This window comes from Siniperca chuatsi, linkage group LG14 (genome assembly GCF_020085105.1).
Source record: "Siniperca chuatsi isolate FFG_IHB_CAS linkage group LG14, ASM2008510v1, whole genome shotgun sequence".
Classification (NCBI taxonomy): domain Eukaryota; kingdom Metazoa; phylum Chordata; class Actinopteri; order Centrarchiformes; family Sinipercidae; genus Siniperca; species Siniperca chuatsi.
Window position 1 is genome coordinate 23818337 of NC_058055.1, and position 16202 is coordinate 23834538.

The 16202-nt window shown below is 38.0% G+C and overlaps 1 protein-coding gene across 5 annotated transcripts in view; it reads left to right on the top strand.

The window, feature by feature from the left end:
* The window catches only part of myo7ab (myosin VIIAb), a 52995-nt gene that overhangs the window by 1265 nt on the left and 35528 nt on the right, over positions 1–16202 (top strand). For 3 of the 5 annotated variants that reach the window (XM_044221392.1, XM_044221393.1, XM_044221396.1), the window contains exons 2-10: positions 1314–1406; positions 4712–4780; positions 8960–9073; positions 10670–10822; positions 11875–11892; positions 13577–13761; positions 14705–14826; positions 15302–15444; positions 15911–16024. In XM_044221392.1, coding sequence (XP_044077327.1) covers positions 4763–4780; positions 8960–9073; positions 10670–10822; positions 11875–11892; positions 13577–13761; positions 14705–14826; positions 15302–15444; positions 15911–16024 — 867 coding nt within the window. In that variant the 5' untranslated portion in view covers positions 1314–1406; positions 4712–4762. The remainder of the gene's footprint in view (positions 1–1313; positions 1407–4711; positions 4781–8959; positions 9074–10669; positions 10823–11874; positions 11893–13576; positions 13762–14704; positions 14827–15301; positions 15445–15910; positions 16025–16202) is intronic. The other 2 variants (XM_044221394.1, XM_044221397.1) reach the window with 1 other exon arrangement.

The following is a 16202-nucleotide window of genomic DNA, read 5'->3' on the forward strand; positions in this document are numbered from 1 at the left end:
CAAGAAACTTTCTAGACACAATATAACAGCTGAGAAATATGAGAAAATGAAGTAATACAATCAATATGTGTGTTTTTAAAATGTCTTAAAGTTGCACAATCAAATCAGTGATTTAACATATAATGAAGCTAGTATTGTGACACACTTTCTGGTTTGGCTCATTGTTACTGCAGTTGAGCTCAGAAAAATGTGAATTAGCTTTAAACAAAGCACCAGTTCAGTACAACTACTTCTCTCTCCTGAGCTACAGTGTTTCAATCACTGATAATTCTACTTAATACTGGTCCACTGCAATCAATTATTATTTTTTAAGAATGACATGTCTGCCTATACAGCTTTATATGTCTGCACCCTCCATCAGCTGAACGTATGGCACAGTAACAGCTGTCTTTCTCCAAACATTAAACCTCTAGTCAGGTTGCTGGAGTTTTGTTAAAGAAATAGTTCAACATTTTGCTTTCTTGCAGAGACGAGAAGATTGATACCACTCTGTTAAATATGAACCTACAGCCAGGAGATGGTTAGCTTAGCTTAGCATAAAGACTGAAAGCAGGGGGAAACAGCTAGCCTGGCTCTGTCCAAAGGCAAAAAATTATAATTTTTACCCTTAAGTTTTGTATGGATTAAACAAATGAGATATGACATGCCAGCTGTTTCCCCCTGTTTCTAGTCTTCATGCCAAGCTAAGCTAACCAGATGCTGGCTCTAGCTTCATATTTAACAGACAGACATGAAGCACCCAAGGTTAAAAGTGAGGAGTTAAATAGACATCAGATATATTAAAGATAGTGTGGATCATTTGATGTAGATCCATCACAAAATTTTTGGAAATGTCAGAAAATAACTTGAAATGGTATGTAAAATAAATACTAGGACACAAGGTCCCTTTGAGTTGTATGGTACTTTATTTCTGTAATTCCTCTGATGAAAGTGTACATATATTTGGTTAAAATACTATTAACAGCAAGTTAAAAATCTGTACCATGAATTGAGAAAAAACAGCTCCCCCAACACAGGACAAATGTCTAGTACTTGTTTTAAGAAAAGATTAAAATGGAAACAAATCCTTATCTGACAAGTAACTAATAACTATAGTTGTCAGATAAATGGAGTTGAAATTACTATACATGCCTCTGAAAAGTAGTCAAGCAGAAACATAAAACTGCATGAAATTCAAATAGAAGTACAGTACAAGTACCTCAAAATTGCACTTTACAAAAGCTCTTGAGTGCTTAGTTAAGTTCCACCACTGGATTCTGCATTAACAGTGTTAATATTCTACAGTCAAGATAATTCTGTGTTATTTTTTGCAGAGCCCCAGAACTCATGGGAGATATGGAAACATTAAACTTTCTTGCTCAGCGATGAATGCTTCAGGCCTCTCTGTGACTCTGAATCCCTGCCATGTGAGTCTGAAAGAGAACTGATACAAATACAGTACACATGCTTGTTAGAATAGCATTTAAGGCCACACACAGAGATTAGCAGCCAACACATTAGCAAGATTGTTTTTGGTCATCATATGAAAATCTCTGACCACGTTGACTTGAGGTCTCATGAGCTGTGATGACAGAGAGTTGAGGTTTTGAACTCTGAGGTCTAATAAAGCATCTTAGTTTAATTCTGAATTATTCTTAAGGATATTAGTCAGATACATCCCTGCATTTGAGATATTATCTGTGAAACTGCTGATGTCAAAACTGACTGTGTTGCATTTAGCGCTTGAAGAAATGTCTTTGTAGTTATGGACTGGTCATGCTAACTAATAGCATCATTTACAAGGATAATTGCACAGTAAAATATCTGTCAGACAACAGGCAGAGAAATGATGCAGGGGTGTGTGAAGAATTTAGAGACAGAGAGATACCTGTGAAGCTGCTTTCCATTCATGTTAGACTAAAATATAGCTTAGCATCTTAAGTGCAGTTGTAATTGTAATACTGTACAATTATTTAGGGTCTTGGCAAATGACAATACGGCAAATAATGAACAATAAAATCATCACATATGAGCTGATTATAGAACTAAGAAACTAACAGTACTGCCAATGTAGCACTTAACAACTGGCAATTCCCATTTTACTAACATTAAATCAGGGTTTCTTAACCCGTTCTGGCCCATAACCTTGTTTTTAGCCATGCTAGCGACAATGTCAATCAGTCCACTACTTTGGTCCAGACTAAAATATCTCATCAGCTGTTTGCCATGAAATCTTCTACAGACATTCATGGTCTCCAGAGGACGAAGCTTCCTGACTTTGCCGATCACTTTTCCTGTAGCACCACCAGCGGGTCAAAGTTTTCAGTTATCCAGTGAAATATCTCAACGTCTACTACACCAAATTTAGACATTTATTGTTCCCAGAAGATGTATCCTAGTAGCATTGATGATCCTCTGACTTTTCATTTGGCATCATCAGCAGGTCAAAATTTTAACTTTACTTTGGTTTATGACCAAAAACCTGCAAAACAAATGGCATTCCCACCAGGCCCAGCTCCAGTTACTGCAGGAACAGTAACTTGAGTTTTACCTTTTGGGCTGTCACTATCACAGCTTTTTAGAGCAAAAAAAATTAATTGTGGAAACTTAGAAGTTTAGGCTTGACTGTGTATGTTTGTGAAATGGGGTTGTGGATACAGGGAAGGCCACGCTGTAAATTTTAGTGCAGATCTATAGGTCTGTGTTTGGGGCAGCTGCCAGATTGGCACCCTGTGGCTCTAGATAAGAGGCTCTGTCTTGGCATTAGCTGAACATTTTGTGACTATGGATGAACTGCATGCTGTAAGTCTTCACTACTGCTCTCCAAAAGGTTTACTGCCTCTGTTCAAGATTAATCTGTGGATCTGTTTTACATATAAAATTTGTCTTAAATACAGATAACTTTGATTTAGAATATGGGTGTGGCGCATCCAACTAAATGTTAATCTACTTATTGGACCACTAATGGATCATTAATACCCCACCCCCACCCCGTGACATAGGTTGTCTTCATCACTTATACAGTCAGGGTTTTTTTAGCCACACAAGCTATTTATAATGCCAACTTGTTTGTATTTCCTAAATGGAATTAGAAGGGAAAAGGTCGCCTCAGTTCCTTTCAGTTCTGCTTTAATAATTAATTCAAATTGATCTATTTGATTTCATTACAACTCCAAACAGGACTGTGTTCCAGCATTTCAATCGGGGTATTTGCACACATTAATGGACTGCAGCACAAACTAAATCAGTAAACTGCAGTATTTTTTTCTCGTTTTACTACAGAATGTTGCTTTTACACTTTCATCCCTAGAGTACACTGTGTTTACAAGTGCAAAATGTGACTGTGTAAAGATTCAAAATTCTTCTTCTACTTGGCTTAACATAGATAACTGGCAACAAAAAGGCCATCGTACTGTATACAGTACTGCACCCTCATCATTGTGAATGAAGGTAACAAAGGAAAGATGGCTCAGTGGGGGAGAAAATGATTCAGCAGTTATAAGTGTAACAACTATGGCTCCTACTTAAGCGATGGGATTAGCCCCAGGAATCCAAGTAAGCCTTTAACAGCCCCCACCAGACCCTTTAACCCCATAAGCCCTCCCTTTCCTTCTCTGGGCTCCCATGTCCAGCTGAACCACATGACTGATTGTCTCTGCTGTAGCCCACTATGTCTAATATTACGGTGTAGTATGAATTAAAATTAACATGCTTTTTGGGTGGAAATTGGCCAACTGTCCATCTTAGACACATACTGTATAGACACAAACTCATCCACGTCATTGGTGGATTATTGGCTCCCCTGCTTGTGTACATCATGTTGAATTCTAGTAAGTCTCTAGTCTAATATCATCAATATGTATATATGAGCAATTGATCATATGCCTCTTTTAGTTCATTGTTTTGGTTTTTTAGCCCACAAATACCGATGTAAACTACCTCGATTCCAGCAGCAGCAGGCAGCTGTTTTCAGCAAAAATGCTCTAAAAACCCACTGTACACTACTTGCCCACACGGCAGACAGACAAAGTTAGCAACTAGCTGGTGAACATAGTGGAGCATTTAGCAGCTAAAGAGCTAGATATTTCCCTCAGGAGTTGGTGGAGACCAAAAACAGAGCTAAAAGGCGACTAACTTTCATCAGGTGGACAGACACAAGACTCCAAATGAATGCTAATGTTGCTCCGTATCTGCTGGATGTGTAAATGGGCAGATGTTTGCTAACATGTTAACCATAACTATATAATAATAAGTTAAATGTTGTGTTTTCAGCTTGTTCTGCTGCTCCCAAGTAGCAAAAAAAAAGTTAAATTAAGTTAAATTAGAAAACAAGATCTTGTAGCACCTGTAAAGGGTTGGTAATAATGAGTTATATGTGGCTAAGCTCAACACTTCTGTGTATAGTAGGTTTGGTATGTTTTGCTGTTTTTTGCATTGTACTTAATAGAAATTACTTGTCAGTGTAACAGTGTGTTTGGTAATGTGACATTTCCACTGATTTTCTGATGTTGAAGATTAAGATTATCTTGGAGGCTCTCCTGTCCTTGTGTCACTGCTCATGCTAACCACCCAGTATGTTTATTTATTCTATGAAAGTTGATAACAAACAGTTCATTTCAAAGCATTGTTTTTAGTGTCTTTACATTAGGTTATTTTTTTCAGTTTATGTATAATTCATTAAAGTAGTTTGTTCTTTCAGTTGGATAATGTCTGTGACTTGCCTCCTTTGCAGAGCCCACACATGGTGACTTCTGATGTCCTGGTATCAACCCGAGGCTGAACCATGGTCATTCTGCAGCAGGTAGGTCATGTTGACTAGAAATGGCTCCATCTGCTCAGTAGCTGCGTTCATCTCACACCCAGTTATTTTTCCTCATGTCAGTTTTTGAATATCTACAGTCTACATATCTTTTTCACAACTGACCGTTCACTAAGCCCTGCTCTCCTTAGTTACTGTTGCTACGCCTGTCAAGCTTTCCATTGTCATAATACAGTTTACAATGACAAGAGGGGCAGATGTACCTCTTAAAATTCACAGTAATTTTTAAAATGATGGTACTTTAATTTAAAAAAATAGCAGTCTTCTCAATTCTAGCCGACTACTGTGTTTGAGGGCTGATATGACGAGTGTTGCTAGCATAAGCTAATCCTAACGCTGAAACTCAGTGAGTTGGACTTTTTAATGTTTCCAGCTGATTCTTTTTAAAACCAAAAGCATGTAAATATACACATGATATCATGCTAGAGATGAGGCTAAAGCTACATGTCCCAGGCAAACAGTCAGTATCCTCACCAGCTGATGATCCATAGAAAAAATTAAAATAAACGAAAAGCAATGTTTGTGTATTGCAGGGTAGAGCTAGTTATTCCTAGTTTTAAAGTACAGTATTATAAATAAAAATGTAAATATTTGTTCTAACACAACCCTTGGATGATTTGGCTGATTACTATAGAAAAACATACCTGGACAAGCAACAAAAAGGTCAGATTTATGCTTTAATGTGTGTATTTTCAAACAGCATGCTTCACTTTCACAAGAGAGAAGGATTTAAAGATGAGTCTGGCAAGCATAACGCTATCTAATGCAAGTTTGGCTGGAGCTGAAGTGTAAACGTCCGTAAACCAAATCAGGACAGATTGTTACTCTAAACTCTGATATAGCAGCATGTTGGCTCCCACGCAGTGGATGTTCCAGTCCTGAACAGGTATTTTTGTAACGTAACTTGTAATCTCACATGATAATATAGTTAGCTAATAACATGCCCCTTCCCTTTGAAAATAGCTGCTAGCTGGGCATTTGCAGCTTACCTTGGAGCAAAGAAACTAATAGTAGTTCCTTACACTTTGGAAAGGTGATACAATCCCCCAAACCTTTTAGTATCACTCTGTCCACAGTCTCTGTCCACAGTAGTTTCACAGTCCAAAGCACACAGTTTCTGCAGGTGTAGAAATCCAAAGGCTGACTGACTTGCTGCGCCTAGTTACTGTTGCCATGCTGTTATTGGACAGTTGCTGTTCAGGGGCGGGGTCTTTGGTCCATTGTCCATTTGCTTTAGTTTTAGCCTGGTTTTACAGTCAACAATCATGCACATACTGATGCCCCTGACCCTCTGAGCAACTACATACTGTATGTAGCAGCATTCTCGGGGCTTTAGAGTCTGGGTATGTGTTTGAGTATTTGCTGTTGAAAAGCCTGCTAAAAACCCAGATAAGCAGAGGGCAATTACAATATCAGTAAAAGATTAGATGGAACTTGATAAATAAATGAGATTTTTGCAACAGCAAAATCAGATACAGCAAATAAGAATAGAATGGATTAATTATATTGCAAAAGAAGGGTGTTAAGTATGAATGCAATGTGTTAAAGGGTCAGTTCACGTTGGGTCATGTTCTTACTTACCCCTAGTGATAACTATTTCTGGACTGATGGCCCAGGTTTTGAGATTACTGTCTCTGAAATTTCTGCCACTACTCTGAAACAATGGAAACTGGTTTGTGGGGCTCACAAATGCATTGAAAAATTACATTTAGAAAATTCAACAGCAACATCTTTTTCTGGAAACAATGGGCTTCATGCAATTTTGTATTCTTATTCTAAATCTCTCACTTTTTTCTGTGAGGTTTGCTCGTATGAGTGTATCAAGTTCAAATTAATTGGAAAATATTACCACAGCTGTCCACCCTATGTCTTCGCTGTACTGTGAAATTAAGAAAAGCAATGGTTTGACATGAAATTAGATACCAAAAAACGTCTTGCAAAAGCAAAGTGGTTCATGACTTAGATGGGAAAGAAAAAACAAAGAAAAAATTTTAAGTACAAGAAAATTTGTCCTCTCAAATCTTACACCTTGATGTTCCCAGTATTCCCTTTAAATTTAAAAGAAAATGTTGCTAACATACAGTATATGATATATATCTGCTGTATCACATTGAAATTGAGATCTTTTATGGTTTCATCATTACATCAGATACTAATATTCTAGATGTCTTTTGTATTATTTTATACAATATTTATTCTGTTGTCTTTGGAAACTTTTTTCTTCTTGTTTGTAGCATGAATTTGTCATTTGTGGACCAGCCAGTAGGTTTGAGGGGTTGAAATGAAGTGCAAGTAGAACAAATGAAAACAAAAAGTAGGAATAATGCCATTAAATAATACCAGATGAAAAATTAAACATATGCAGTATAAATTAAGTGAGAAAAGAAAATGTATGCACTGTTGTTTGACGTTTCAGTAGCGCTCCAAAGTCCCAGCACACTAAATATAGCAGCAGCCGTCATGTCTCCTAAGTCAGTCAGACGTGGTAGCTCCATATCAGGCCATCAATAGTTTCGCTTTGATAACTAGATCCTGGTGCCTTTCTCCCCCCAGAGTCCTGCGGGTCACGACTCAGACACACTGCGCTGTTTCAATCTCAGCTCAGAGCCTCAGCTATGAATCTCATTCGATGTTCGACATCTGGATGTTGTTAAATGGAAGCAAAAATAGCATCTTTAAGGTCACGGTCTAGACTGTAGGGCTGAACACGGAGCTGTGTTTACCAGCAGCTTCCTTTAAGCTGAGCCTCTAAACAAACTGGAGACAGTGGAAATCTGTGGGTACTTGTAGAAAGTAGCGTGTAAGGCACCACATGTGATTCCCGACACTTTATCAACTTGCAAAAGATATAGTATTTGTCTTCATCTCACCGAGTAAGTATTTTCATCATTTTCCCATTGATGAACATTTTCACTTGTTTTGGGATATACATTAACATGTACAGCATGCAGGTTGTCAAAAGGGCATAATATTTGCCTCATCTGGGAGTAATTGCTACAGTATCAACAAATTGGATTGTAGTTGACACTCACCTGTTAATAAAATAAGGATTTCAGCTGCCCCCCTCTAAATTTAGACCTCACTCTGTGTTACATACCCAAACAACACCAAGCTCTAAGGTCAAGGGTTACATCATGTCTAAACTGGGCTGAATGTGGTCCGGTTTAAGCCTTTTTCAGACTTAATCCTCCCATTCAGAGAGTTGGCAGCTGAAAAAGTAGGCAACTGGGTGTGTGATGCAACTTTGATATTTCCTATTTATTCAACATACATAATGAAATAATCATAGGCACAAAAACAGTTGACAGCAGTCCCCTGATGAAGACCCTGTGAGGTTGCATAAACCCATCACTGCTGAACTGCAAATTTACATTTTTGTCTGGTAATGTTTCTGTTGTAGTACATTAAAAATATGTACTGGCAACAATTTGTGAACTTAACATTGACATATCATCACCTTTTAAGTTAATATGTCAAACTTGTTAGCAAACAGTTGCTTATTTACACATCCAGCAGACACAGAGCAACGTTATCATTCAGCAAACACAGGTTTATCTTGTGTCACTGTGTCAGTCTGAAATCAGAATTAGCTTTGCTGTTCTTTGTTTTCTCCCTCGTTCGTCCTTTATCATTGTGGCTATGCCTTGCCTTGACCTCGCCCCATGCTCATATGACATACAACAAACACGACCCCAGAATGCCCCCAAACGCCACAGAAAATAGGAATGTCACAACAACAGACATACCATTTCACACACCCCATTTATTTATTAATATTTTATTGTTAAAAAACATTGGCAGCTTTACATTTAAGTTGTATTTTACTACTCAGTTACATACAGCTTGAAAAGCCAAATGGAAAATGCAAATGAAAAAAAGATAACTTTTTATTTTTAATTATTTTTCTCTTTCCAATTAAGCTTTTGTATATAAGATTTTTTATCTGAGCATGTACATTTTGTATTTTCCATTTGAGGATTTCAAATTTTACTTTCCATTTTCAAATTGCCATTTCACAATATCAGTTTGTCAGATCAATATCCAGCCAACCTTATTTACCAGTTTCTCTTTTAATTTAATTAATTAATCTATTTTCTTTTTTTAATCTTAATTCTGGGTAAAATGATCCGTATTTAACCACAGCTGTGTTTTATAACCCAGGGGGACTATGTGTGGTTGGACCTTAAAACGGGCCGAGAGTTTGACGTCCCTGTGGGAGCCGTGGTCAAACTATGCGACTCTGGACAGATCCAGGTTCTGGATGATGCAGGCAGGGTAAGTTACAGCACAACAGGAAGTACACTGGGTACTTTTACTTTATGTACCCACATAACGTATAAACCTGCAGATACAGATACACATCATTTGATAAAGTCAGATGTTTGCAGTTTGTGATATTGTTCTGTATGTGTTTGTTTAAATCGACTTCAGAATGGATATGATGATTGTTTGTTCACATGTTAATTGTATTTTTTGAATCAGGAGAGAATCACAGTGGTGGTCTATAAGAAGCCTTTAGCACACATCTCACCTACTTTAATAACTGTTACGCTTATCCAGTATTATTTATTAGTTGTGTTTATTCTTAAAGGAGAATTCTCTAGAGTTTATTTCAACTTTCTGTCTTATTTTTGTAGTTTTGGCCATCATCTCTATCAGTAAAAAAAATGATGTACCTACTAAGTTAATTGTTGAAATCTGGGAACGTGGCGTCATGGCTAAAAAGAAGTCAAACTGGGCAAGAAACACAAGTGGACAGAAAAACAGACAGGTTGTAAACAAACCAACAGGTTAGCCAAACTTATTTAGAAGAGAAAACAAAGGTGAAAGGTAAAATAAATTATTACTCAAACTGCAGTAAACATCTCTCACAGTTTAGACTGACCTCCTACCTGCTGTACTTGCCATAGTCCAAAATTAAATCAAATAAATCTTTATTGTCATTATTATACAAGTACAATGTGTAGTGAAAAGGCCCTATCTAGAGCCAGTGTTTGGTTTGTCCATTCTGGGCTACTGTAGAAACATGGCGGTGCAACATAGTGGCCTCCATGGAAGGGGACCCGCTTCCTAGGTAGATAAAAACGGCTCATTCTAAGGTAATGAAACACAACATTACTTATTTTCAGGTGATTATACACTAATGAAAACATTATATTCCATTTCTGCCAATAGCTCCTCGTAAATGTTACACACTGGACCTTTAAACCTGAGTTTAGTTTAAAGTTTAAATTAAAGTTAATAGTTTAGAATAAAAGAGACATAGTTGCACTGTAGTGCGATGAGCGTGAGTGAGAGGATGATGGACATAAAATTTGAACATTAGTGGAGTAGTGCTTAACATGGAAGTCAGTTCTGATATTGTATCAGCCCAGCATACAGTCTTTAAGCAAGGTCCATGTTAAGGAGTGTGACAGCTTGAAGAAAGAAACTCAGCCTCTCTGTCTGCAATGAGGGATTGTAATCGTTTATCTTTTTATTTCTTTTTTATGGTGTTTTATGTTTATATGTATGTTGGATGCATTATTTCTTTTGTGAAGCGCTTTGTAACTTCTCTACTCTTGAAAGATGCTATATAAATAAAGTTACATACTTACTTATTACCAACACTTTCGGTTTTACCTTCAAACAAAGTAGTTTAGATAATCTGGATAAACTGTTGTCTTGCACCTGTCTGATCGTCTGAATGCTTGTGTTTCTTGCCCTGTTGGACTTAGTGTTCCCACATATCAGCAATTACTTTACAATGCTTTCATAACCAATAGAAATGATTGCCAGTACTACTAAAATAAGACCTAAGTTGTAATAAACCAGATTCTTCCAGACCACTAGCCCTCTAATCTACTCTGACTTCTTTCCCAACTCACACAGGAACACTGGATTTCCCCTCAGAATGCCACCAATATCAAGCCCATGCACCCGACCTCCATCCACGGGGTGGAGGACATGATTCGTCTGGGCGACCTCAACGAAGCCGGTATCCTCCGCAACCTGCTCATCCGCTACAATGAACGCGTCATCTATGTTAGTACCCCACTGTAACACCCACTGCAGTTCTCATCTGCAAAGAAAACACAAATGTTTCCAGTCACCTACAGTACAATAGGAACATAGAGAGCTTTTTCCTCACTGACTACATTTACATGGAGACAATTGACAATTGTTGGTTGCAGCCCTACTTATATTTATTACTTATTATCTCATAATTACGAGATAGCAGGAGTTACACTGTGTTCTGTGACCTGATTAGAAATTTCAGCTATATTGCCACTGCAAACATTTTATCGTACTTTTTTTGCTTGTTTAATTTCGTTAGCTGTTAACAAATGGCATTTAGATAGGGTCACAAATTTTTGATAGCTTAGATACATTTCAGATGAATGACTGTATCCATGAAGCATCCTGTACTGGTTTAGCTGCGCGTGGAAGAACAGAGCGACCTCGAGCAGTTCAGAGTGCTTTCTGCCTGAACAATCGGACTTTAGATGCCTGTGCAATGTTAATGCTAATAATAATAATACCACCCAGTGTCTGAAACAAAGGAGGAAATAAAAGCGAGTTAAATAAGGTAGCGCCATCATTCCTCTGTCTTCTCAAATAGCAACAATTGATAACCTTTTCTCATAATTACGAGATCTAGATCTCGTAAGGCGTAAGTAGATAAGGCCTCCAGTTTTTGTAAATGCAGTGTGCTTGTGTAGATTTCAGATATAAAAGTGATAGAAATTACTAACTGCTTACTTGCTTATAGATGTTTTTATACATGCAAAATCAGGTTACTTTGGTAACAGGGTTTAGGAAGGGAAATCTGCACGTAAACAGCTTCTTCTCACCAAAACTGAGCTGATCTGTGGCACACTGCGCCTGGTCACACCTATGTAGGAGCTTTATTCAAAGACTGAGCAAGCTTTAATAGGTTTATGGTGGATATCGTCTAGTAGTTGGTGCTTAACAGCTAAGTTGACCAAAGGGGCAAGCTCCTAAAAACTTGTACTTTGGTGTGTATTCCTCTTGAGAGTCTGTCCTAGTTAGTTCTATAATGGTTATTGGTTGTTTTGTTCTCTCTCTCCATGTAGACAAATTGTGGTGGAAAGGTGAGTATGAAACTGAAATAGAAAAATGTCTGTGACAAAAACTATGTTAACACGCTTTTGCGATGCCACATCCTCCTAACATATTTTGTCGCTCTTCTTTCTTTATATTTATTGTATTTAACAAGTCACTGTTGTAACTGTGGGTGGTAAGAGCAGCCATGGATGTAATTTTATTTTTTTGCTCCCAACATCTCAAGATCATGACTATGGCAAGTTTATTTGTGTAGCACATTTCATACACAAAGGTGCACTTTACTTAAGTAAAATCCAAAAATTAAAGGCAGAAACCATTTTAAACTAAATGAAATAAAAGTTAACATTCAGTTGCTCAACGCAGTGGAAAACAGAAAAGTTTTGAAGCTGCATTTAAAGGTAGTAAAAGTCAGGGCAAGGCTTATATTTTATGGAGGTTTGTTGCAGCCATGTGGTGCAAAGAAACTATATACTGCTTCTCCATGTTTAGTTTCAACTCTGGGGACCGTTAGCATAACGCTACCTAATTAGTAGCCACCTAAAATTGCCGCTCTCAGTCCAAGGCTCTCTGGCTGCCAGCTGGCTGGGATCCAGTTTCCAGCTATTATCCAGCCACTGGGAGTCTCCCTCCATCTCCTGTTGCTGGACAAGGCATGTCTAGATTCCACAATAAACACATCCATTCAAGACAGTCAGAGGTGTAGTTTGGTCCTAAACCACTGAGAGATTTATAGACAAGCACCAGTAATTTCAACTATTTTATGACCTACTCAAAGCCAATGCAGAGACCTAAGGATTGGTGTGATGTTTTTTGCTTTCTCTGTCTTTGTTAGGACTCTAGTAGCAGAATTATGAATGAGCTGAAGTTACCTGGTGGACATGAAAGAACATTGTTGTGCATAATTGAGCCCAATGGAACCATGTATATGTTAAATAAAAGAGGTCTAAGGATTGAGCCTAGGGGAACTCCACACATCATGTTGGTTCACTCAAATCCATAGTAGCCGATTGAGACAAATAGTCTTGTAGAACTTTAATCTCTCTTGTTTTTTTTCCTTTATTTTTTATTTGATTTAATAATAGATGTACAAAACAAATTGAATCTAAAGGATAATATGTTAAAGTGAGAACACTTATTTCCCACATTGTCCCGAGATGTTAAAAAAAGAAAAAGAAACAAAGGTTGATAAGATAAAGAGGTATTTTCAGTCATGATCTTAAAATTGTTGTTTAATTCATGGCTTCTCTTGGTTTCCATATGTTACAGTGCAACCTTTTCTTGCTTTATTAATGACTTGAGATTTTAATTCTTGCTTATGTACACAGGTCTGCTCCAGCTTCTTCAGTAGCTTTTTAATGCATTTCGAAACACATTTGGATGACTAGATCCATAATAGTTCTTTGTTCCTTGAGTTCATTTTGTAAATGCGATCACTTTTCCAATCAGTCAAATTAGATCGACAATCAAATTAGAGTAAAATAAGCTATAATTATTTAATACTAGAAATGCCAATGAATCGAAGATATGGCAAGTGATTTGGGTAGTAAAGTCAGATCATATCTACAACAATCTTGTATGATTTGGAAAATATAACAGTGGTTTGTAAAAGTCACAAGTGGAGATATTCTGTCTCTAAAATGCATGATAGTAAATGATTGTAGTCTTTTCAATGTTTGAAACATCCACTCTTTTGTTTTTGGGTTCCTGCAGACGTACACAGGCTCAATCCTGGTAGCAGTCAATCCCTACCAGCTGCTGCCCATCTATACTCCAGACCAGATCCGCCTGTACACCAATAAGAAGATAGGCGAGTTGCCTCCGCACATATTCGCCATAGCAGACAACTGTTACTTCAACATGCAGCGGAACAACAAGGACCAGTGCTGCATCATCAGGTGTGTGTGTATGTGCGTGAACATGCAGTTAAGATAGGCTCAAAGTGAAGCACACACCATGAACAACTAGGACTTGTATTAAGGTTTACGTCGATGTAACAGTACACACACAACTTTCCAGTAAAATTTAGAAATGCTGTGTAAATTGCTGTATTATTAATGCACTAACACAACTTAAAATCTTAAAATTTGATATTTTTACTATAAAGAGTCTTCTTCTTTCATTGATGTTCAATTCTAGCATATTTTCAGGATAATATTATCTGTAAATAATAACCTTATTCGCCTACTTGCTGAGCGTTAGATGAGAAAGATCAAGGACCGCTCTCTTGTCTGTATGCTAAATATGAAGCTACAGCCACCAGCTGGCTAACTTAGCTTAGCACAAAGGCTGGAAACAGGTGGAAACAGCTAGCCTAGCTGTAATACACCATAATAATTGAAGCTGTGTAGCTGTTGAGTGTAGTAACATTTTGATCAGCTCCTCTCTTCTATCAAATGTATTTTGGCAGCTGGACGGTCAGAGGACACAGTTTAGAAAGATTTTAGTCAGAAAATAAAACTGAAACTGTAAAAGTGAGACATTGACATCTGCACTACTTGTACAAGGACATTTGTCTGACATGTTCTGTTTGGTTGAAGCCAGTCAGGACTCTCCTTTTAATTATGAACCTGTCAGTGTGCTGTGGTGTAGACAGAAATGTGCACATACAGACTGAGAGGAGCTAATTCACCATGATTTATTCCAGATCCACCAACACATTTACTGATGATATATTCTCTGAACATAGCCCCTTTCACCACTGCAACCAGACGTGCTGGTAATGAAATTATCAGAATTTCAGAACAGTTTCATAACTGCACAGAAACAGAACCAAAACAGACAAATAGAGAGTGCGTCTGCATGTTGAACGAGTGTGTAACAGTCCTCTATGTGTGACAGCGGTGAGTCTGGAGCCGGGAAGACAGAGAGCACAAAGCTGATTCTGCAGTTCCTCGCAGCCATCAGTGGTCAACACTCCTGGATAGAGCAGCAAGTCCTGGAGGCCACGCCCATCCTCGAAGGTCAGACAGCTGTAGTGTTTTTACACTCCACAACATATCATCTCAAATGTACATGCAAATCTGGTGAAATACATGTCAAATCTAGCTGTTCTGGAGCTTTCAAATGTATCAAATGATCTTCAGCAAATGGAGTTTGCTCAGTTTGCATAGAATTGTAGATTTTCAAATTTCCATTTTCCTAAGTACTTTAAGGACCTCTTGTCCTAAGGTTCAAAGTTAATTCATGATCTTTTTTCCAAGGTTAAGAATGAACTTTAAAGCTCAGATGTCAATTCTAATCCATTTTTGCTGTATCAGTCCTCTATAGTTATACACTGTCAAACATCACATCACCATAGTAACGCAGTGTCAATCACTTTATACCGTCAAGCTACATCAGTACAGCTGTATACTGTCAGATTCCACAGTTACCCAGCTCTGTCTGTTTCTGTGCTTTTTCCCATCTCCTCACTGTATGATTTGTCAATTCATTCAGCCTTTGGCAATGCCAAGACCATTCGCAACGACAACTCCAGTCGTTTTGGGAAGTATATTGATATCCACTTCAACAAGCGAGGGGCCATTGAAGGAGCCAAGATAGAGCAGTACCTGCTGGAGAAGTCTCGTGTGTGTCGACAGGTGAGATACCGGATCATAGTTGACGCCACTCTGTCTATATTAAACACATCCTCAGTGTGAGTAAAGAAAACAGTAGTAACTTTTCAGTTCAGTTTTGTTTGGTTAAATTGCCACAACTGTAAATTATGAAGAGAAATGACGAGACTAGATATTTTGGTACTACACAAAACTTAATAGTAAAATAATATGATATTGAATGTACTGTTTGGATGTTGGGGAATAATGTAATTCGTCATTTAATCTGATTAATGTCTTTATGTTCTTGTAGCTTGTTGCAAAGTGGAGAGTCAGTTTTGCCATTATTGGTGGACATCTAAAATCTAAAAGTTTAAAGGATAAGGCTGGCAATATTCTCTATTTTTGGTTTTGTCAGAAAATCGTTGTTTTGTCCCCCCACATACATGTGTAGGAGATATAAAGAATAAAAATATCTCATTTAGTATGTCTCTCCCCTGTTCTCCTCCAGGCTCCAGATGAGAGGAACTACCATGTGTTTTACTGTATGCTGAAGGGGATGGCTCCAGAGATGAAGGCCAAGTTGGGCCTGGGCCTCGCCACAGACTACTCCTACCTCACCATGGTGAGTCTGTGGCTGTGTGAGAGACCATTGTACATATGGCTGACACCTTGGGCAGCACAGTGGCTCAGTGGTTACAACTGTCGCATCACAGCGAGAAGGTCCTGGGTTCCATTTCCGGGCGGGGCAGGGCCTTTCTGTGTGGATTTTGCACGTTCACACACCAAAACTGACAAATTCA